The 17,616-nt window shown below is 43.6% G+C and overlaps 2 protein-coding genes across 3 annotated transcripts in view; one reads left to right on the forward strand and one right to left on the reverse strand.

Moving 5' to 3' along the window:
* The first annotated feature begins 4,694 nt into the window (after window positions 1-4,694).
* RBIS (ribosomal biogenesis factor) lies at window positions 4,695-14,540 on the forward strand. Of its 2 annotated transcripts, none has more exons than XM_075826056.1 (4): window positions 4,695-4,813; window positions 7,430-7,571; window positions 7,673-7,786; window positions 14,148-14,540. In XM_075826056.1, exons 2-4 carry the CDS (start codon window positions 7,458-7,460, stop codon window positions 14,214-14,216), a joined length of 297 nt encoding a protein of 98 aa, XP_075682171.1. In that variant the 5' UTR covers window positions 4,695-4,813; window positions 7,430-7,457; the 3' UTR covers window positions 14,217-14,540. The 2 variants fall into 2 exon arrangements, with proteins under 2 accessions (XP_075682171.1, XP_075682172.1); XM_075826057.1 differs by lacking the exon at window positions 4,695-4,813 and adding an exon at window positions 4,886-4,972.
* The window catches only part of E2F5 (E2F transcription factor 5), a 30,238-nt gene continuing 26,902 nt past the window's right edge, over window positions 14,281-17,616 (reverse strand). Inside the window, exon 11 of the mRNA XM_075826055.1 lies at window positions 14,281-14,508. The gene's annotated coding sequence lies outside the window, so the exon portion shown is untranslated. The remainder of the gene's footprint in view (window positions 14,509-17,616) is intronic.

The raw sequence follows: 17,616 nt of genomic DNA on the forward strand, positions 1-17,616 counted from the left end.
AGAATCTAATTTATAATATTTCCTGACTTGTGAAAAAATTTAAAAAATGTGAACAACGTGTAATCATTTATATACCAACAGTTGAACAAAAAAAATATATATATTTTTCTAGCGACACATTCCCTTTAAAAAACATCTGAAAATCAGGAGCTGTTTTCCTTTGAAAACAGCTCCGTATTTTCAGACATTTTTGGTTAAGCGTGTGAACATACCCTAAGGGCGAATTTACACGAACGTGATTTACGTCCGTGCAACCCGCGTGATTTTCACTAATGGGCTTTATTCTGATGCATACGCCTTTTCACGGCGCTGCATTAGAATAAACAGCAGGGAGCCTTTAAATCTCGCTGTTCTCAGCTACCAGAGGTAGCTGAGGGCTGGGAGCATCCCTGCTCGAACGGGTCAGTATCGATCTCATCCGTTTAACCCCTCAGATGCGGCGTTCAATAGCCGCATCTGAGTTGTCTTGGAGAGAGGGAGGGAGCTCCCTCTCATCCCACCGACACCCGGCGAAAAGATCATCGAGTGTCTGTGTCTCCGATGGCAGTCAGGTCTGCCTGTAGTAAATGCCTGCTAGGCCATGCCAGAGGGATGGCCTAGCAGATGCCTGTCCGTTTTAAACGGACAGGCAGTCCGCAGTGTATTATCAAAACTGTATTGCAAGTATTGCAGTGTATTATAAAAGCGATCGGATGATCGCATATTAAAGTCCCCTAGTGGGACTAGTAAAAAAGTTAAAAAAAAGTTTAATAAAGTTAAAGAGGCTCTGTCATCAGATTATAAGTGGTTTTTATTTCGAAAAACGATTATTTTTGAGCAAGTTATGAGCAAATTTAGATTTATGCTAATTAGTTTCTTAATAGATAACGGGGCGTTTTTACTTTTTACCAACTGGGTGTTGTAAAGAGAAGTGTATGACGCTGACCAATCAGTGACCAATCAGTGTCCTACACTTCTCATTGTTCCAGCCCATTGTTACAGTGTGATTGTGCAGTGAAAGAAGCTGGCCCGGAACAATGAGAAGTGTATGACGCTGATTGGTCACTGATTGGTCAGCCTCATACACTTCTCTCCACAACGCCCAGTTGGTAAAAAGTAAAATCACGCCCAGTTGTCTATTAAGAAACTGATTAGTATAAATCCAAAATTGCTCATAACTTGATCAAAAATGATCGTTCAAAATAAAAACCACTGCTGTTATCTACATTACAGCGCCGATCAGATTATGTAGGAGACAGGGCACTTATAATCTGGTGAGAGAGCCTCTTTAATAAAACAAAATAAGGAAAAACCCACTTTTTCCCCTTACAAAATGAGTTATTAAAAAAAACGAAATAAAGTCAAAAAGTTATACATATTTGGTATCACCGAATCTGTAACGACCCCAACTATAACGCTATTACATTATTTAACCCGCACGGTGAACGCCGTAAAAAATAAAATAAAACACAATGGAAAATTTGCTGTTTTCTGTGAATCCTGTCTTAAAAAAAAATGTGTAAACGGCCGAAAAATCGGAAGCAGAACGCCTCCAAACATCTGCCCATTGATTTCAATGGGAAAAACAGCGTTCTTTTCCGACCGGCCGTTTTTTTTACGGGGCCGTTTTGAAACTGTCACTTCTTGAGACGTTTTTGGAGCAGTTTTTCATTGACTCCATAGAAAAACAGCTCCAAAATCGGCGTGAAAAACGCGAGTTGCTAAAAAAACGGCTGAAAATCAGGAGCCGTTTTCCCTTGAAAACAGCTCCGTATTTTCAGATGTTTTTTTAGTAAGAGTGTGAACACACCCTAAATATCGCTCTCCTTTTATTGTAGTGGGAGCCGACTCCTACAGACTCCGTGTAAGGCCAAAATCACAGCAAGTCAGCTGTTGTATTGGAGGAGCAGAGGCTTCGTATACCGCTCTGTACCCGTGCGATCACTGCCAGCGGGCGTGCAGATCATCGGCTGTAATGAAAGCACACGACATGCACGTTACTAGCTAGAACAGAGCAGCGTGGGTTCTCGTTATTCTCATATATTCGTTGTGCGATCGCTGTGATTTAGCAGAATGTGGTAAGTACGGTTCAAAGCTCTGAGCATTGCTAGACTACCCCTTGATTGTGCTGTCCCTAGCCTACAGCCGGGTATGTCCCGACACATGTTTCACTGACGTCAGTCAGCTTCTTCTAGGGGCCTGTGACAAAATTTGCAACGTGCGACATTTTTGTATGATATGCGACTTTTCTCATTTAACGCCAAATTTTGAAAGTGATGAGAAAAGTGGGTGTAGTCTTCAAGGAGATCTTGTTTTAGTCAATTTATTAATGAAGACTTCTGGCTATCCCCCCACCCCCTTTGAAAACATGATAAAGTGCAAGGTAGTCCGGTGTATTGGCTTACCTGGTGCTGTAGTTCATGGGTAGCCGTTCTGGGCGGCCGATGGGAAACGTGATCTTCAATCTGACCCCCTGAATCTTACAGCGTTTACCGTAGGGACTGGAAGTCGTTGTGAGTCTCATAGACATGCATTGAGAGACTGACCTCCGGTTTCTATAGTAGACGGTGAGGATTCAGAAAGTCAGACTGAAGATCCCGTGACCCAAAAGGTGCCTAGGAACAGAGGAACAGTTACCCATGAAATAAAGAGCCAGGTAAGAAATACACCGGACTACCGCACACCTCATTACATTTTTAAACAAAGGAGGGGCGGAAAAAAAAAAAACTTTCCGGAGTGATTCTATTAGTAAAAAGCCTAAAAATGGGGCGTTTACGTCGGCTGTGCATTGCCCCAAGATGGTAACGGGCTCAGTACATGGCGGGTTGCAGCTGTCTTAACAGCTAACACCCACATGCAACGGACTGGATGAGAAAAATCTCTGATCCCAGCCGTTTAATCCCTGAAATGTCGCAGTCAATTGTGATTGCAGCAGCTTAGCGGTTAAACAGAGGGAGGGGGGATACCGATCAGTTGTCATGGTAGCCAGAGGCCAATTGAGGCAAGGCTCAATAGCAGAGCACAGATAAAGGCAATACACAAGTATTACAGTGTATTGCATGAACGATCTAACGTACGCATGGTAAAGTCCCCTAGGGGGGGGGGGGTGGACTAAAAAAAAAACAACAAGGTTAAAATGTCAAAATTCTCATTAATAAGTATCGCTGCATCCGTAAAAGTCTGAACTGGTAAATTATTACGTTATTTAGCCTTCCAAATAAAAAAAATGTCACAATACAAGCATTGTTGCTTTTGCTCACCTCGCTTCCCCCCTTAGGGTATGTTCACACGGGCTATTTTCAGCCGTTTTCCGGGCCGTAAATGTCCCGAAAAACAGCTGAAGAATCAGAAGCAGAACGCCTCCAAACATATGCCCATTGATTTCAATGGAAAATACGGCGTTCTGTTCCCAGGGGGCATCGATTTACGCCTCATTTTCTAAAAACCGCACGTAAAAAAACACACACGAAAAAGAAGTGCATGTCACTTCTTCCGCCGTTTTTCATTCACTCTATAGAAAAACAGCTCCAAAAACGGCCGTAAAAAACGCTGTCAAAAATGGGAGTTTGCTTAAAAAATGCCTGAAAATCAGGAGCGGTTTTCCCTTGAAAACAGCTCCATATTTTCAGATGTTTTTTGCTAAGCGTGTGAACGCAGCCTTAGGGTATGTGCACACACACTAATTACGTCCGTAATTGACGGACGTATTTCGGCCGCAAGTACCGGACCGAACACAGTGCAGGGAGCCGGGCTCCTAGCATCATACTTATGTACGACGCTAGGAGTCCCTGCCTTGCTGCAGGACAACTGTCCCGTACTGTAATCATGATTACAGTACGGGACAGTTGTCCTGCAGCGAGGCAGGGACTCCTAGTATCGTACATAAGTATGATGCTAGGAGCCCGGCTCCCTGCAGTGTGTTCGGTCCGGTACTTGCGGCCGAAATACGTCCGTCAATTACGGACGTAATTAGTGTGTGTGCACATACCCTTAATGTTACCAATACAAACTACAGCTCGCCCCGCAAATACCACAAGCTGTCACACCGCTCTATCAACGGAAAAATAAAGAGGTTACGGCCTTCACAATATGGCAACAAATGTTTTTAATAAATATTTTTTTATTTGTAAAAGTCGCATATTATGACAAAAACTATATAAATTTGGTATCGCTGTAATCGTAGTGAGCAGCAGAATAACGTTAACATGCTGTTTTTACTGCACAGTAAAAGCTGTAAAAATTAAACACAAAGAACCAGAGGGGAAATCTGTTGTATTTTTTTATTCATTCCACCGAACAAATAATTTTTTATATTATACGGTACTTTGAAAAACATTAAAAACCTCAACTCTTCCCCCCCATACGTCAATGGAAACATAAAAAAGTTACGACTCTTGGAATGAGACTATGGAAAATCGAAAACTAAAATTGTCTGTCCCCGAGGAGGTAGTAAGTTTGTCGCACAGAAACTATTTCCTTTATCGAGACTGGCGGAAGAAGCGCCTTTGTGAAACTCAAAACGCTGTTACGTCCGCTATCACGTAGCCTGGAAGCAGAACAAGACCATTCTCCCCCATACACAGAGGAGGTACATCTATCCCTGAGCGCACTGGCACTTATCACCCGGGCCCTGCGTCTGTGCGCTGCATCCACTGAACTTTCTGTAATACTCGAGCTCGGAGGTGTAATTATGAAATGATTCCTCCAAGGACTAGCGAGACGCGGCCAGCATAGCGAGCGTCTGCGTCCCATAATTCTCTCTATGGTTGCATGCTTCCTGGTCGCGTCTTGATTACGTCACTACACGGCACACGTGGTGAGGCTTCCCTGGAAGGTACCTGTCTGTTTTTATATTAGGGGGTTTATAAAGATGCGCGAACGATAGTGTCATGTGACCTCCTCCGATCGGTGGAGAACCAGTGACTATAGTCTGACTTTTCCGGTATCCTGCCTGCTCACTCCTCAAGTAGCATCCTATCACTTCTGTATGCAGGTGCACGTGATCTGCAATCTCAATCCTAATGGCTGCAATTCCAAAATAGTTAGTCTACGCTTCCACGTAGTGGCGTTCGCCAAGCACGGTCGCGTTCGTTTGGCGGTTTCTTTTTAAATCGATTGTTATTAGTTGCACCGTTTTACCTGCAAACTGTGTGGCCATTAACAATCAATGTTATTTGCTCCACAGTTTTGCTGGGAAAAAAAATCAGTTTACCTGTAAAATCGTGCGGCTAATAACCATCTGTTTTAAAAAGAGACCACCCAACGAATGCGGCCGTGGATTGCAGTAGCAGCAAAGTGGGTGGGGCTTACCAAATCTCATCCACGTGCTGCGTAAATATTCAGAGCAGAAATTCACCTGCTGTGTCACCGTCTCCCAACATTGAGAAAAACGCCGCAAAATACGCACCATTTTCTGCAGTTGAATCCGCAGGAAATGGTGCGGTTTTTCCACGGAATTCTGCAGCAATTCCGTTGCGTGTGGACAAGCTGTAATAGTTAAAGGCTATGGAAAGTTTTTGAAAATGATTTTTTTTTTTCCAATATAAAGGTCAATCGGATTGTTTTGTGCGAGCAGTAGAGGATTGCTTTAGGGTGCAGTGACAAATGCAACAAAATCTGCCGCGTGTAAGTGCACCCTGAGGCCGGGGTGCTACATAGTGTAAACGCTGCGGAAATTCTGCAACCGAATTGTGTGCGGAAATTCCGTAGCATTTACAGTAGCAGCAAAGTGGATGAGATAGAAAATCCCATGCCCACGCTACGTAAATAAAATGCAGCATAAACACCAATAAATTGACCTGCGGTGCGGAATTTAAATCCTCAGCATGTCAATTTATGCTGCGTTTTTGTTGATTTTCTGTTGCGGGTTTTCCCTCATTGAATTCAATGGGGATGCAAAACCCACAAGTGAAAGTTAAATGTTGCAATTTTTGTGGCGTAATCGCAGCAATTACGCTGCAAAAATCGCAACTCCGGAAAAAAAAAAACACCCAAAATTCCCTCCTTCCTGCAGTCCGACCTCCTGGGATGACTTTTCATCCCATGTGACCGCTGCAGCGTCCCATGGCCTACAATGTCATCGTAGGAGGCCGGACTACGTGTGGCGAAGACAGAGCGCTTTTTCCACAGCGAAAACTCGAAACTAATGTACTGGGGGTTCCATGTCGGATAAACTGTGTCATTTTTAACTGACCCGTGTGAACCCGGCCTAACAGTCAACTGTCTTGAATTTGAGATGGAGGGCGACATCACCAATCCTTAGCAGATGACCCGTTCTGTTCTGTGGTCTACGCGCGCTGAAGAAATACAATAGGGCTTTATAGGGGTAAAGATATCCAAAGGATATGCCATAAATGTCTGATAAGTGCGGATACTACCTATGGGACCTGCACTTATGTCTGGAATAGGGGTCGCGCCAACCCAAGTCCTTCCTGGTGGGGCGGACACCACATGTAGACCAAGACTGAATGGAGACTTAACAACACTCTATTTAAGTGCACAGGAATTACGGAAATAGTCGAGCAAGAATGTGTAGATGTCACACATTTTGCTAATTGAAATACCCCTTTTAATTAACCCTGTCTCTACTAGTGTTCATAAAGGCCGGGTTCACACGTAAAGGGTATGTTCACACGATGAGAGGCATTTACGTGTGAAAAGACAGACTGTTTACAGCTGCCTCGTTTCACACGTAAATGCTCCTCCTCGTAATTTACGAGGCGTCTGAGACGCTCGTAAATCTTGAGCTGTGCTTCATTGAGTTCAATGAAGAACAGCTCAAATTACGTGGCAAAGAAGTGCCCTGCACTTCTTTGCCGAGGCAGTCAGTTTACGCGTCGTCGTTTGACAGCTGTCAAACGACGACGCGTAAATGACAGGTTGTCTGCACAGTACGTCGGCAAACCCATTCAAATGAATGGGCAGATGTTTGCCGACGTATTGCAGCCCTATTTTCAGACGTAAAACAAGGCATAATACGCCTCGTTTTACGTCTGAAAATAGGTCGTGTGAACCCAGCCTTATACTGCAGATTTTCCACAACTGATTGTTGTGAGAAAATCCGCAGCATAATACAGAAGCAGCAAAATGGATGAGATTTGAACAAATGTCATCCACATGCTGCGTAAATGATAAGCGGGAAAAAATTGACTAGCGGTGCAATGAAATTAGTATTTTTTTTTTTTTTTAAAATCCGTCTGCAATGTAGCCTGCTGACCACTAGATGTCAGCATATGGGCTGTGCTCTCTATGAGAAAATCCTTCATATCACATCCAAGCCTGTGTCTCATCGTGCGTGGGGGACTTCTCTATAGTGTATAACTTTCCAGATGGCAAAGTTGTTTATATGCACAAAATTCTGATCACATTTATAACAAGGATGTCACCTCACTATAAAGTAAAAGGAGGACACAGAATGATCTATGTAATGACATTTTTTTTTTTTTTTTAGAATAAAAGAATCCGAAGCACTGTCCGCAATGGCCAAAAGCAAAGGAAAAGGACAGAAAACCAAAAACGTGTTTCACGTTGCAAACACTAAGAGTGTAAAAGCAAAAAATAAAGCAAAGCCGGTAATGTCAAACCTGAAGAAGGTGAGTTGTGTGTGTGAGCAGCGGGTGAGCTTGGTCTTGCTTGTCACGGACTACACTAATTCTGTGTCATTTACATTTCATGCGGATTCCTCTTTCTTCAGATTAATGCTGCAACAAGTGACAAAGTCAGCAAAGTAAATAAGGCTTTTACAGAACTGCACAAAAATGTGGCCCAGGCCAAAAAGATGTCTGCGACCGTGTCAAAGGAAAGTCAGGTAAATATGCGAGGGATTCTGATATCTCTCATTCCGTTGTTCACATTCACTCCTGGATCTACATCACACAATAGTGTTCAAGAAATTGGACACAATGTGTTTGTAACAGATTAAGGCCTCGTTCACATCTGCATTGGAGTTCCGTTCGTGGGTTCCGTCAGGGGAAGAACCATAGCTTTCGGGTAGCATTACCATTCATTTCAAAGGTAATGCTTCCGCTGCTAATGGCTTCCGTTTGTCTCCGTTCCGCAAGGTTTCCGGTTTTTCGGTGGAATCAATAGTGCAGTCGACTATGCTATCGATTCCGCTGAAAAACAGAAACCTTGCGGAACGGAGACAAAAAAAAAAAAAAACAGCAAACACATTTTGACTACAATGTGAACCCAACCTAAGGAGATTGTAATAAACAGCCAGATTTTTTTATTTTTTTTAATTGTCTGTAGTTCTCCATAGATATCCACAAACACACTATAGGTATTCTGGTGACAAGAAATTAAACCACAAGGATTTTGTAATTCCCCGTGTTATGAAAAGTCTGACACGCATAGCTATGAAGATAGATGGATAGCTATGAGGATAGATATGAGGATAGCTGGCTTGAGAAAGGTTCACTTGTGTTGAACCGAAACATTGCCTTCTATGGAATAAAAGTTATACACTTGATTTTCACCTTGACATCCTGGAGAGCAGCCAGTTTTTTTTACTTTAGATATGAGATTAGGTAGATGGTTAGGTATATAACATGTGTATGCAATTTCCATATTGGCCACTAGGTGTCAGCATAAGGAGACAGGAGAATGCACACTATTTCTTTGACGATTAGGCAGAGGATTCCAATAGCAGAATGATCTTTCTATTGTACCATCCAGCTGCGGTAAGCCAGGCTTTTACACTTACGATAGTAACGTATCTACTGGGTTTTGGGAAAAACCATACACAAGAAATCTAGGGAGAAAAATGGAAATAGGGGCCGTATAATTGTAGAAAATGAAAACTTGCTCTTTTACTTGCCCATTCTCTTTCCTATTGTCACTTTACGTTTCTTTTGTTTTTTTTATTTTAAGAGTATTCCATTGATAGTGTGTGACGGTAGATCAGGTATGCTGTCACTTGCTAAACATGGCGGACCAACCACTCAGACCTCCAATTGCTAGAATAAAGGGGTAGCACCTAAAAAAAAAATTCTGGACAAGTATTTCAACTCGCTTGGATGGGGCTGAGAAACCGTTTTCTCTGCACAGCAGTTTTTCTGTACAGGTGCTGTGCAGAGAAGATACCATAGTTGTGATATGGAACCCCTATAGTTGCAGCAGATCCTAGTGATATGCTGTCACGTGCTATGCCTGGAATACAGCTTTGAGTACTTAATATAGCAGTTATACTGGGTTGGTTGTGGCTCAGTACTAAATTTCTTGTGTTCTTCAGTACTTTCTGCAGCACTCACTACAAATACGGTTATTAAAGTGGGTGGTAGCAGTACCTGATGCTAGAGTAGTTTGTGCAGTAGTAGAACTTTGGCTGAGACCCATGTGGTGCATGCAGTCTCACGTGACCTACTGCTGACAGGTGCATGCACAGCCTCACCTACTGCTGACAGGTGCATGCACAGCCTCACCTACTGCTGACAGGTGCATGCACAGCCTCACCTACTGCTGACAGGGGCATGCACAGCCTCACCTACTGCTGACAGGGGCATGCACAGCCTCACCTACTGCTGACAGGGGCATGCACAGCCTCACCTACTGCTGACAGGGGCATGCACAGCCTCACCTACTGCTGACAGGGGCATGCACAGCCTCACCTACTGCTGACAGGGGCATGCACAGCCTCACCTACTGCTGACAGGGGCATGCACAGCCTCACCTACTGCTGACAGGGGCATGCACAGCCTCACCTACTGCTGACAGGTGCATGCACAGCCTCACCTACTGCTGACAGGTGCATGCACAGCCTCACCTACTGCTGACAGGTGCATGCACAGCCTCACCTACTGCTGACAGGTGCATGCTGAGCTTATATTGAAACTCGAATTATGTTGACAACGGTTTTTAATGAAAAACTCAAATGAAATATTTTAAATTTATTCAGTCATTATAAACCGCCCCAGACTACAAGGGATGTAACTACTAACCCCTACAAGGGATGTTATGACGGTTTAGAAAAGATGTATTTTGCAGGCATTTTGGCTGCAGGGAGGGTCGATGTGCAGTTTATACACATGGATCCCCAATTGTGTGTAACAGTCCCCAATTTCGCAGTTATCCGCCATGTGTCATTACATTGTAGAGACCTGTACAAGTAAATGAGGCCCAATGTGTGTATATTTGCCCGTCACCTTGAGGGTATGTTCACACGCTTAACCAAAAGCCAATGAAAATATGGACTGGTTTCAGAAAAAACAGCCTCTGATTTTCAGGCGTTTTTGAAGCTGAAAATGAAGCTTCTTTTAGGCTATGTTCACACGGAGTATTTTGGGGGAGGAATATCTGCCTCAAAATTCTGTTTGGAACTTTGAGGCAGATTTTCCTCTCCCTGCACGCCGATTTTCACGCCGTTTTTTGCCCGCGGCCATTGAGCGCCGCGGGCATAAAACAGCGCGAAATACGCTTTCTCTGCCTCCCATTGAAGTCAATGGGAGGTCAGAGGCGGAAGCGCCCGAAGATAGGGCATGTCGCTTCTTTTTCCCGCGAGGCAGTTTTACTGCTCGCGAGAAAAAGACGCCGACGCCTCCCATTGAAATCAATGGGAGGCGTTCTCGGGCCGTTTTTGCAGAGTTTTGCGACGCGGTTTCCGCGTCAAAAAACTCGGCAAAATACCCCGTGTGAACATAGCCTTAAATTTGAGCTTTTTGAGGCTTTTTTTTCAGTGTTCAACGGGAAATCGGCTCCAAAAAACACCTCAAGAAGTGACATGTTACTTTTTACTGGGCGTCTTTTTCCGCTTTTTTTTTTTTTTTAAACAGAGGCATAAAAAGACGCCCCGTATAAACTAAACGCTGTTTTTCCCATTGATTTCAATGGGAAGATGTTTGTAGGCGTTCAGCTTCAGTTTGAGGCGTAAATGCCCCAAAATACGCCTGAAAACACTGCGTGTGAACATACCCTTAGAGAAGTGGCTATGCAATCTTTATGGTGTAGGAAATAAGGGCAGGCAGGCCACTCAGGAATTGGTTGCAAGGAAGGCTTTAATTTTTTTTTTTTTATTGCTACATTATCGAATGAGCTGGGGATGTCTATGCAAAAAAAAAAAAAAGTTGCCTATCCAACTTGTAGGTGGTTTGTCTCCTAGATTTTTATGGCTAGTTTAACCCCTATCCGCACCAGGACGTAACTGTCCGTCGTTGCGGGAAGTTACTTCCCGCACGAGGACGTACAGTTACTGAGTTAATCCCGGTGCACACTGTCGGCGACAGTGTGCACCGGGAACCAGGAGGTCAGCTGTCGCCGACAGCTGACACTCCCCTCTTGCCGGCCAGCGGTTCTTTGCCGCTGATTTCGGCGCATTAACCCCTTAAATTCGGCGATCGGGTGCAATCGCCGAATTTTAGGGGTTTCTAACATATCGGCAGACCCCGTCCGAAATTGCGGGGTCTGCCGATAGTTAGTATGGCAAACGGAAGCCAAACAATGGCTTCCGGGTCTGCCATGGACAGAAGCCCATCAGGACCAACCTTCGGCTGGTCCTGATAGGCTTCCTGTCAGAGTGACAGCTGACACTGACACTCTCCAGTGTTGCCGATCAGCGGCTCATCGCCGCTGATTTTGGCAATTAACCCGTTACATGCGGGGCTCGATTGCGATCTCCGCATGTAGCGGGTTTGTAGCGCATCAGCAGCCCCCATGCAATCGTGGGGGCTTCTGATTCTTGTGATGGCACCCGGGGGCCAGACAACGGCCCCCAGGTCTGCCATGTATGTCAGCCTATGAGGATCAGCCTCTGCTGATCCTCGTAGACCAACTGTCAGAGTGACTGTGACGTCACACTGACATTTGGAATACGTTACACTACCTAGGTAGTGTAATGTATTCTAGCAGCGATCAGAGCTGCAGGTAAAAAAAGAAAGTGTAAAAAGTAAAAGAAAAGTTAATAAAAATGTTTTATAAAAGTGTAAAAATAAAAGGTTTTGTTTTCCTATAATAAGTCAATTATAGGGAAAAAATGAAACAGTTAAAAAAAAAGTACACATATTTGGTATCGCCGCGTTCGTAACGACCCAATCTATGAAACTATAATGTTAATTTTTCCGCACGGTGAACGCCGCAAACAAAATAAACGGAAAACTGTCAGCATCGCTATTTTTTGGTCACCACCCCTCCCAAGATATAGAATAAAAAGTGATCAAAAAGTCGCATTTACCCCAAAATGGTACCAATAAAAACTACAACCCGTCCCGCAAAAAACAAGACCTCCCACAGCTTTTTTGACGAAAAAATAAAAGTTACGGCTCAGAATATGGTGACACAGAAAATTATTTTATAGAAACTTAATTTTATTGTGCAAACGCTGCAAAACGTACACATATGGTATCGGCGTAATCGTACCGACCGGCAGAATAAATTAAAACGTAATTTATTGCGCACGGTGAACGCTGTAATAAATAAAGAATTTAAAGCGCCAAAATCGCTGTTTTTTGGTCACCCTAGCTCTAAAAAAAGATCCTGAGGGGCCAAAATGCTCACTATACCCCTAGAAAAATTCCTTGAGGGGTGTAGATTCCAAAATGGGGTCAATTTTGGTGGGTTTCCACTGTTTTGGTCCCTCCGGGGCGTTGCAAACCCGACATGGCACTGAAAACCAATCCAGCAAAATCTGCGCTCCAAAATCCAAAAGGCGCTCCCTCCCTTCTGAGCCCTGCTGTGGGTCCAAACATCAGTTTACGACCACATATGGGGTATTGCCGTAATCGGGAGAAATTGCTTTACAAATTTTGGGGTGCTTTTTCTCCTTTATTCCTTGTAAAAATGAAAAAATTCTATGTTTCCACAGAAAAATAGGTGATTTTCATCTTCACAGACTAATTCCACTAAATTCTGCAAAAAAACTGTGGGGTCAATATGCTAACTATACCCCTAGAAAAATGCCTTGAGGGGTGTAGTTTCCAAAATGGGGTCACTTTGGGGGGGTTTCGGCTGTTTAGGTACCACAAGACCTCCTCAAACCTGACATGGTGCCTAAAATATATTCCTAAAAAAAGGAGGCCCCGAAATCCACTAGGTGCTCCTTTGCTTCTGAGGCCTGGGTTTCAGTCCATTACCGCACTAGGGCCACATGTGGGATATTTCTAAAATCTGCAGAATCTGGGCAATAAATATTGAGTTGCGTTTCTCTGGTAAAACCTTCTGTGTTACAGATTTTTTTTTTATTACAAATGAATTTCGGCAAAATTTGCCTTAATTCCTGTGAAACGCCTAAAGGGTTAAAATATTTTCTGAATGTGGTTTTGAATACCTTGAGGGGTACAGTTTTCAAAATGGGGTGATTTATGGGGACTTTCTAATATATAAGGCCCTCAAAGCCACTTCAGAACTGAACTGGTCCCTGAAAAAATAGCCTTTTGAAATTTTATTGAAAATATGAGAAATTGCTGCTAAAGTTCTAAGCCTCGTAACGTCCTAGAAAAATAAAAGTACGTGAAAAAAAATGATGCAAACATAAAGTAGACATATGGGGGATGTTAACTAGTAACTATTTTGTGTGGTATTACTATCTGTTTCAAAAGCAAATACATTTAAATTTAGAAAGATGCTAATTTTTGCTAAAATGTGAAGTTTTTCACAAATAAATATTGAATTTATCGACCAAATTTTTTCACTAACAAAGTACAACATGTCACGAGAAAACAATCTCAGAATCGCTTGGATAGGTAAAATAATTCCGAAGTTATTACCACATAAAGTGACACGTCAGATTTGAAAAAATAGGCTGTGTCCACAAGGCCAAAACAGGCTGTGTCCTAAAGGGGTTAAAAAAATAAAACAAAACAAGCTTTTCCCCATAGTGAGGGCATATACTGGTGGGGGTCTGATTGCCTGCAGAGCTGCTCTCGGGCCACCTAGTCTGCAGAAAGCTCAAACGCCACTTGAATAGGGCCGTGTTGCAATTCCCTGCACACAGTGTTCTGCCTCAGCCCCTTCCTGCCCTATATCAGCAGAGGGTCCAAGAGGGGGAGAGAGACCTTCTCCTCTCAGATTCTACGCTATAGCCCAGCAATGTGAAATACTATTGTTTGATGGAAGCCTTTGAGGACACCTCTTAGTTTAGTTGCTCATAAGTACACGATTGCATAGCAGGCAAAAGCTACATTCTGATCAGTGCAGTGATAGGTTCACATTATATTTTATTTTTTTTGTTCTCTTCCTAGATCTCCAGGCCAACTCCAAAAGCCCCTGTTGATATAGATGATGCCACAGACCTACTGTCACAGTTGTAATCCACATCCATGAACAATGTCCTTCTCTGCTGCACCCAACTTATGAAGCATACAAAGAACAGGATTCAATATATGTAGATTTTATTGGAAACGTTTCATGAAGTTCAAAAATACAAAACATAAGTGATTACTCAACACGGAAGCACTGGTGATGGAGATTTATTACAGATGTTCTATACACAACTGATCAGAGGACTGAACGGGAGAAACTTCTAGCAACTACAAGGCACTGAAGACTGCGCAGACTTGAGAAACTTGGCAATAATTATTCACAGAGACAAAACGTATCAACCTGCAAAATAAAATGGTTTAGCACAAAACTCACTGACAGACGCAACGTCTTATTTTATTACCTACATTTTGGGACCCAATAAGTGGTCATACAAGACTTGTGCTACCACGTGCAAGTTGGCGCCAAACTAAATGCAGCCTTTGGAATATCGCTTAGACACTGATCAGATGAGAGGATGACCATGATGGTTTTTATAGGGGTTGCCCAGTCCTATGAAATTGATGGTTTATCCTCCGTATAGCCAGTCAATCTCATTAGTCAGGGTCAAACTTGTAGCAGCGGCTCACAGTATTACAGCCGTCTCCTGTTGAAGTGAATGGGAGAAGTCTAGAATACTGTAAACCGCCGCTGCAAGCGTGACGGCAATTAACAGTACCGGCAGTAGAGGAAAGTAAGGGCAGAGTCGCTCGTACAAGCGCTGCGTGCCCTTCAAAACAGAGCAGGGGAGTCGGACCCCAACCGATCAGATATGGATGGCCTGTCCCCAGGATAGGCTATCAATTTATAAGGACTGGACAACCCCTTTAATAATTAAAGAGGACCCTACTTGTCCGTTTAAGTAAATAATTGCATTCCACATGAAATAATAATTCTGGAGCAGCTTTTGTTTTTACTCCTAGAAAGTTATATATAAATGGACAACTGAGTGTTACCAGTTGGGGCTTTGTCCCAACCCAGACAGTGTCCAATCAGGGCTGTTAGTGACTAGGGACACGCCCCTTTGACAAGAGGAATAGTAACACCCAGTTATCAATTTATTCATAAACTTCTTAGGAGGAATAACAGAGGTACAGCACAACAGAGAGTTGTTCAAAGGGAAATACAGGTATTTACAACAACAAAAAAAGTCAGGACAGATGACTGATAGTCTTAAGGGTCCATTCACACATTGCAGTTGAAATTGATGTTAGAACTGCATAGAAAAAACATGCATGTGTTCTTTTAACACATTAAAAATACGCACCAAATTGCACTAAATGTGTGTGATTTTCAGAGGTTTTTTTTTTTTTGCTGCGTTTCTAACCGCAATGTGTGAATGTACCCCAAAAGCAGACCTGCTATTTATGTTGACCTGGCTGAGAGCAGCATAAAGAAATGACAAAACACATTGATTTTAGCGGTCAGTCAATTATTAGGTTAATCGCCATAGTTTACTAGAATTTTGCACAGCTTGAGTCCAAAGATATTCATGCTGCTCCAGCCGCTGATTGAGACATTTCTCCATATGCACAGTAAGGTTACGGCCATACGGGGCAGCCAACAGCTGCGCCAGCACCACATCGGCGCGGCTGTCAAATTGCCTTGTAAATTTGACAGCCACACCGAACGTGGAACCAGCGTGACTGTTGGCCGCATCAGTGCTGCTCTACCCCGAGGCCGGATTGACACGAGCGTATGCGTTTTGCGCATGCAAAAAACGCAGCATTTTGCGTGCGCAAAAGGCACTTGACAGCTCAGTGTGTCGTCATATGGTGCGCGGCTGTGTGCTTTTCGCGCAGCTGCCATCATTATGACACTCCGTTTGGATGTTTGTAAACAGAAAAGCACGTGGTGCTTTTCTGTTTTCATTCATCCTTTTCACAGCTGTTGCGCGGAGCGCGCGCATCCCATGGAAGTGCTTCCGTGGGGTGCGCGTGATTTTCACGCACCCGTTGACTTCAATGGGTGCGTGATGCGCGAACAACACTCACAGAACGGACATGTCGTGACTTTTACACAGCGGACTTACACTGCGCAAAAATAATGCACCTGTCTTCACGGCCCCATAGACTAATATAGGTCCGTGCGACACGTGTGAAAATCACGCACGTTGCACGGACGTATATCCCGTTCGTCTGAATAAGCCCTAACAGGTAGAAAAGTGTCAGAGGAGAGCTGCTCCTGTGTTTTTGGTAGGCAGCACATGGACCCAGCAGGAGATCATTGAGAAATCAAAAAACTTTGGTCACTGCAATCAGAAACTTCACAAAACGGATGACGGTGTTCTGCCTGGGAGCTGGGGTGGTGCTGAAACTAATTTTAAAAAAAAACAGACAATCCCTGAAATCCTATCAATAAAAGAGCCATGAATTGCATTGCCAATTTCCAGTCACTGAAATACAACATGCCCAATCATATTTTCCCCGACGTATGAAGACCCTCATACACAAGTAAAGTGGTCTTCAGCTGCCCATACTTAGTATAACATGGAATTACATAAAGAGCAGCGTCAATAGTGTGATCAGAATTGCTGTTCTTAGTACAGTTTATTAAAGGCACAACCTCTTTAAATATTTTGGTTACCCCAAAATGTGAAATTATACAAAACTCCCGTTAACCCTGTATTCAGTGAACGACCTGCAGGCTGGGTTTTCAAGTCACTGTCAAAATGAGTTTTACCACAATTTGAGGTAAGCACACAAACCAAACATTTTGACCGTGACCTGTGAACAGAGACTAAACAAAATGCCCTTAATCAAAAGCAGACCGTTTACAATGACAACTTACTGGTCTGGTCTTAAGAGGGGAGGGGACCCCCCAAATGAGCCAAGAAACCAATTGCTGCTGCATCCTGAAAGAGCTCAACATTGAGTAATGGAGACAGAACATTTTAAAGGGGCTCTCTGGAAATTTTACATTGATGGCCTTCCTTAGGATAGGTCATCAATATTAGATCAGTGGGGATCCGACTGCTGGCACCCCCACCAATCAGCTGACTGAAGCACCCACGGTAACTAATATTTACTGGAATTGGAACGCAGTTCCATTCACTTGAACGGGACCGAAACTGCAATCCCAGTGAACGGCACTGTGCCTTCTAAACTACAAGGCTGGGTTCACACAAGTCCCGGACCGAACACACTGCAGGGAGCCGGGCTCCTAGCATCATAGTTATGTACGATGCTAGGAGTCCCTGCCTCTCTGCAGGACAACTGTCCCGTACTGTAATCATGTTTTCAGTACGGGACAATAGTTCCACGGAGAGGCAGGGACTCCTAGCGTCGTACATAACTATGATTCTAGGAGCCCGGCTCCCTGCAGTGTGTTTGATCCAGGACTTGCGGCAGAAATACGTTCCGTCCTTTATGGATGTAACATGCTCATGTGAACCCAGCCTCAAGTCGCTGT

Source organism: Rhinoderma darwinii, chromosome 5 (genome assembly GCF_050947455.1).
Source record: "Rhinoderma darwinii isolate aRhiDar2 chromosome 5, aRhiDar2.hap1, whole genome shotgun sequence".
In the NCBI taxonomy this organism is placed as follows: Eukaryota; Metazoa; Chordata; class Amphibia; order Anura; family Rhinodermatidae; genus Rhinoderma; species Rhinoderma darwinii.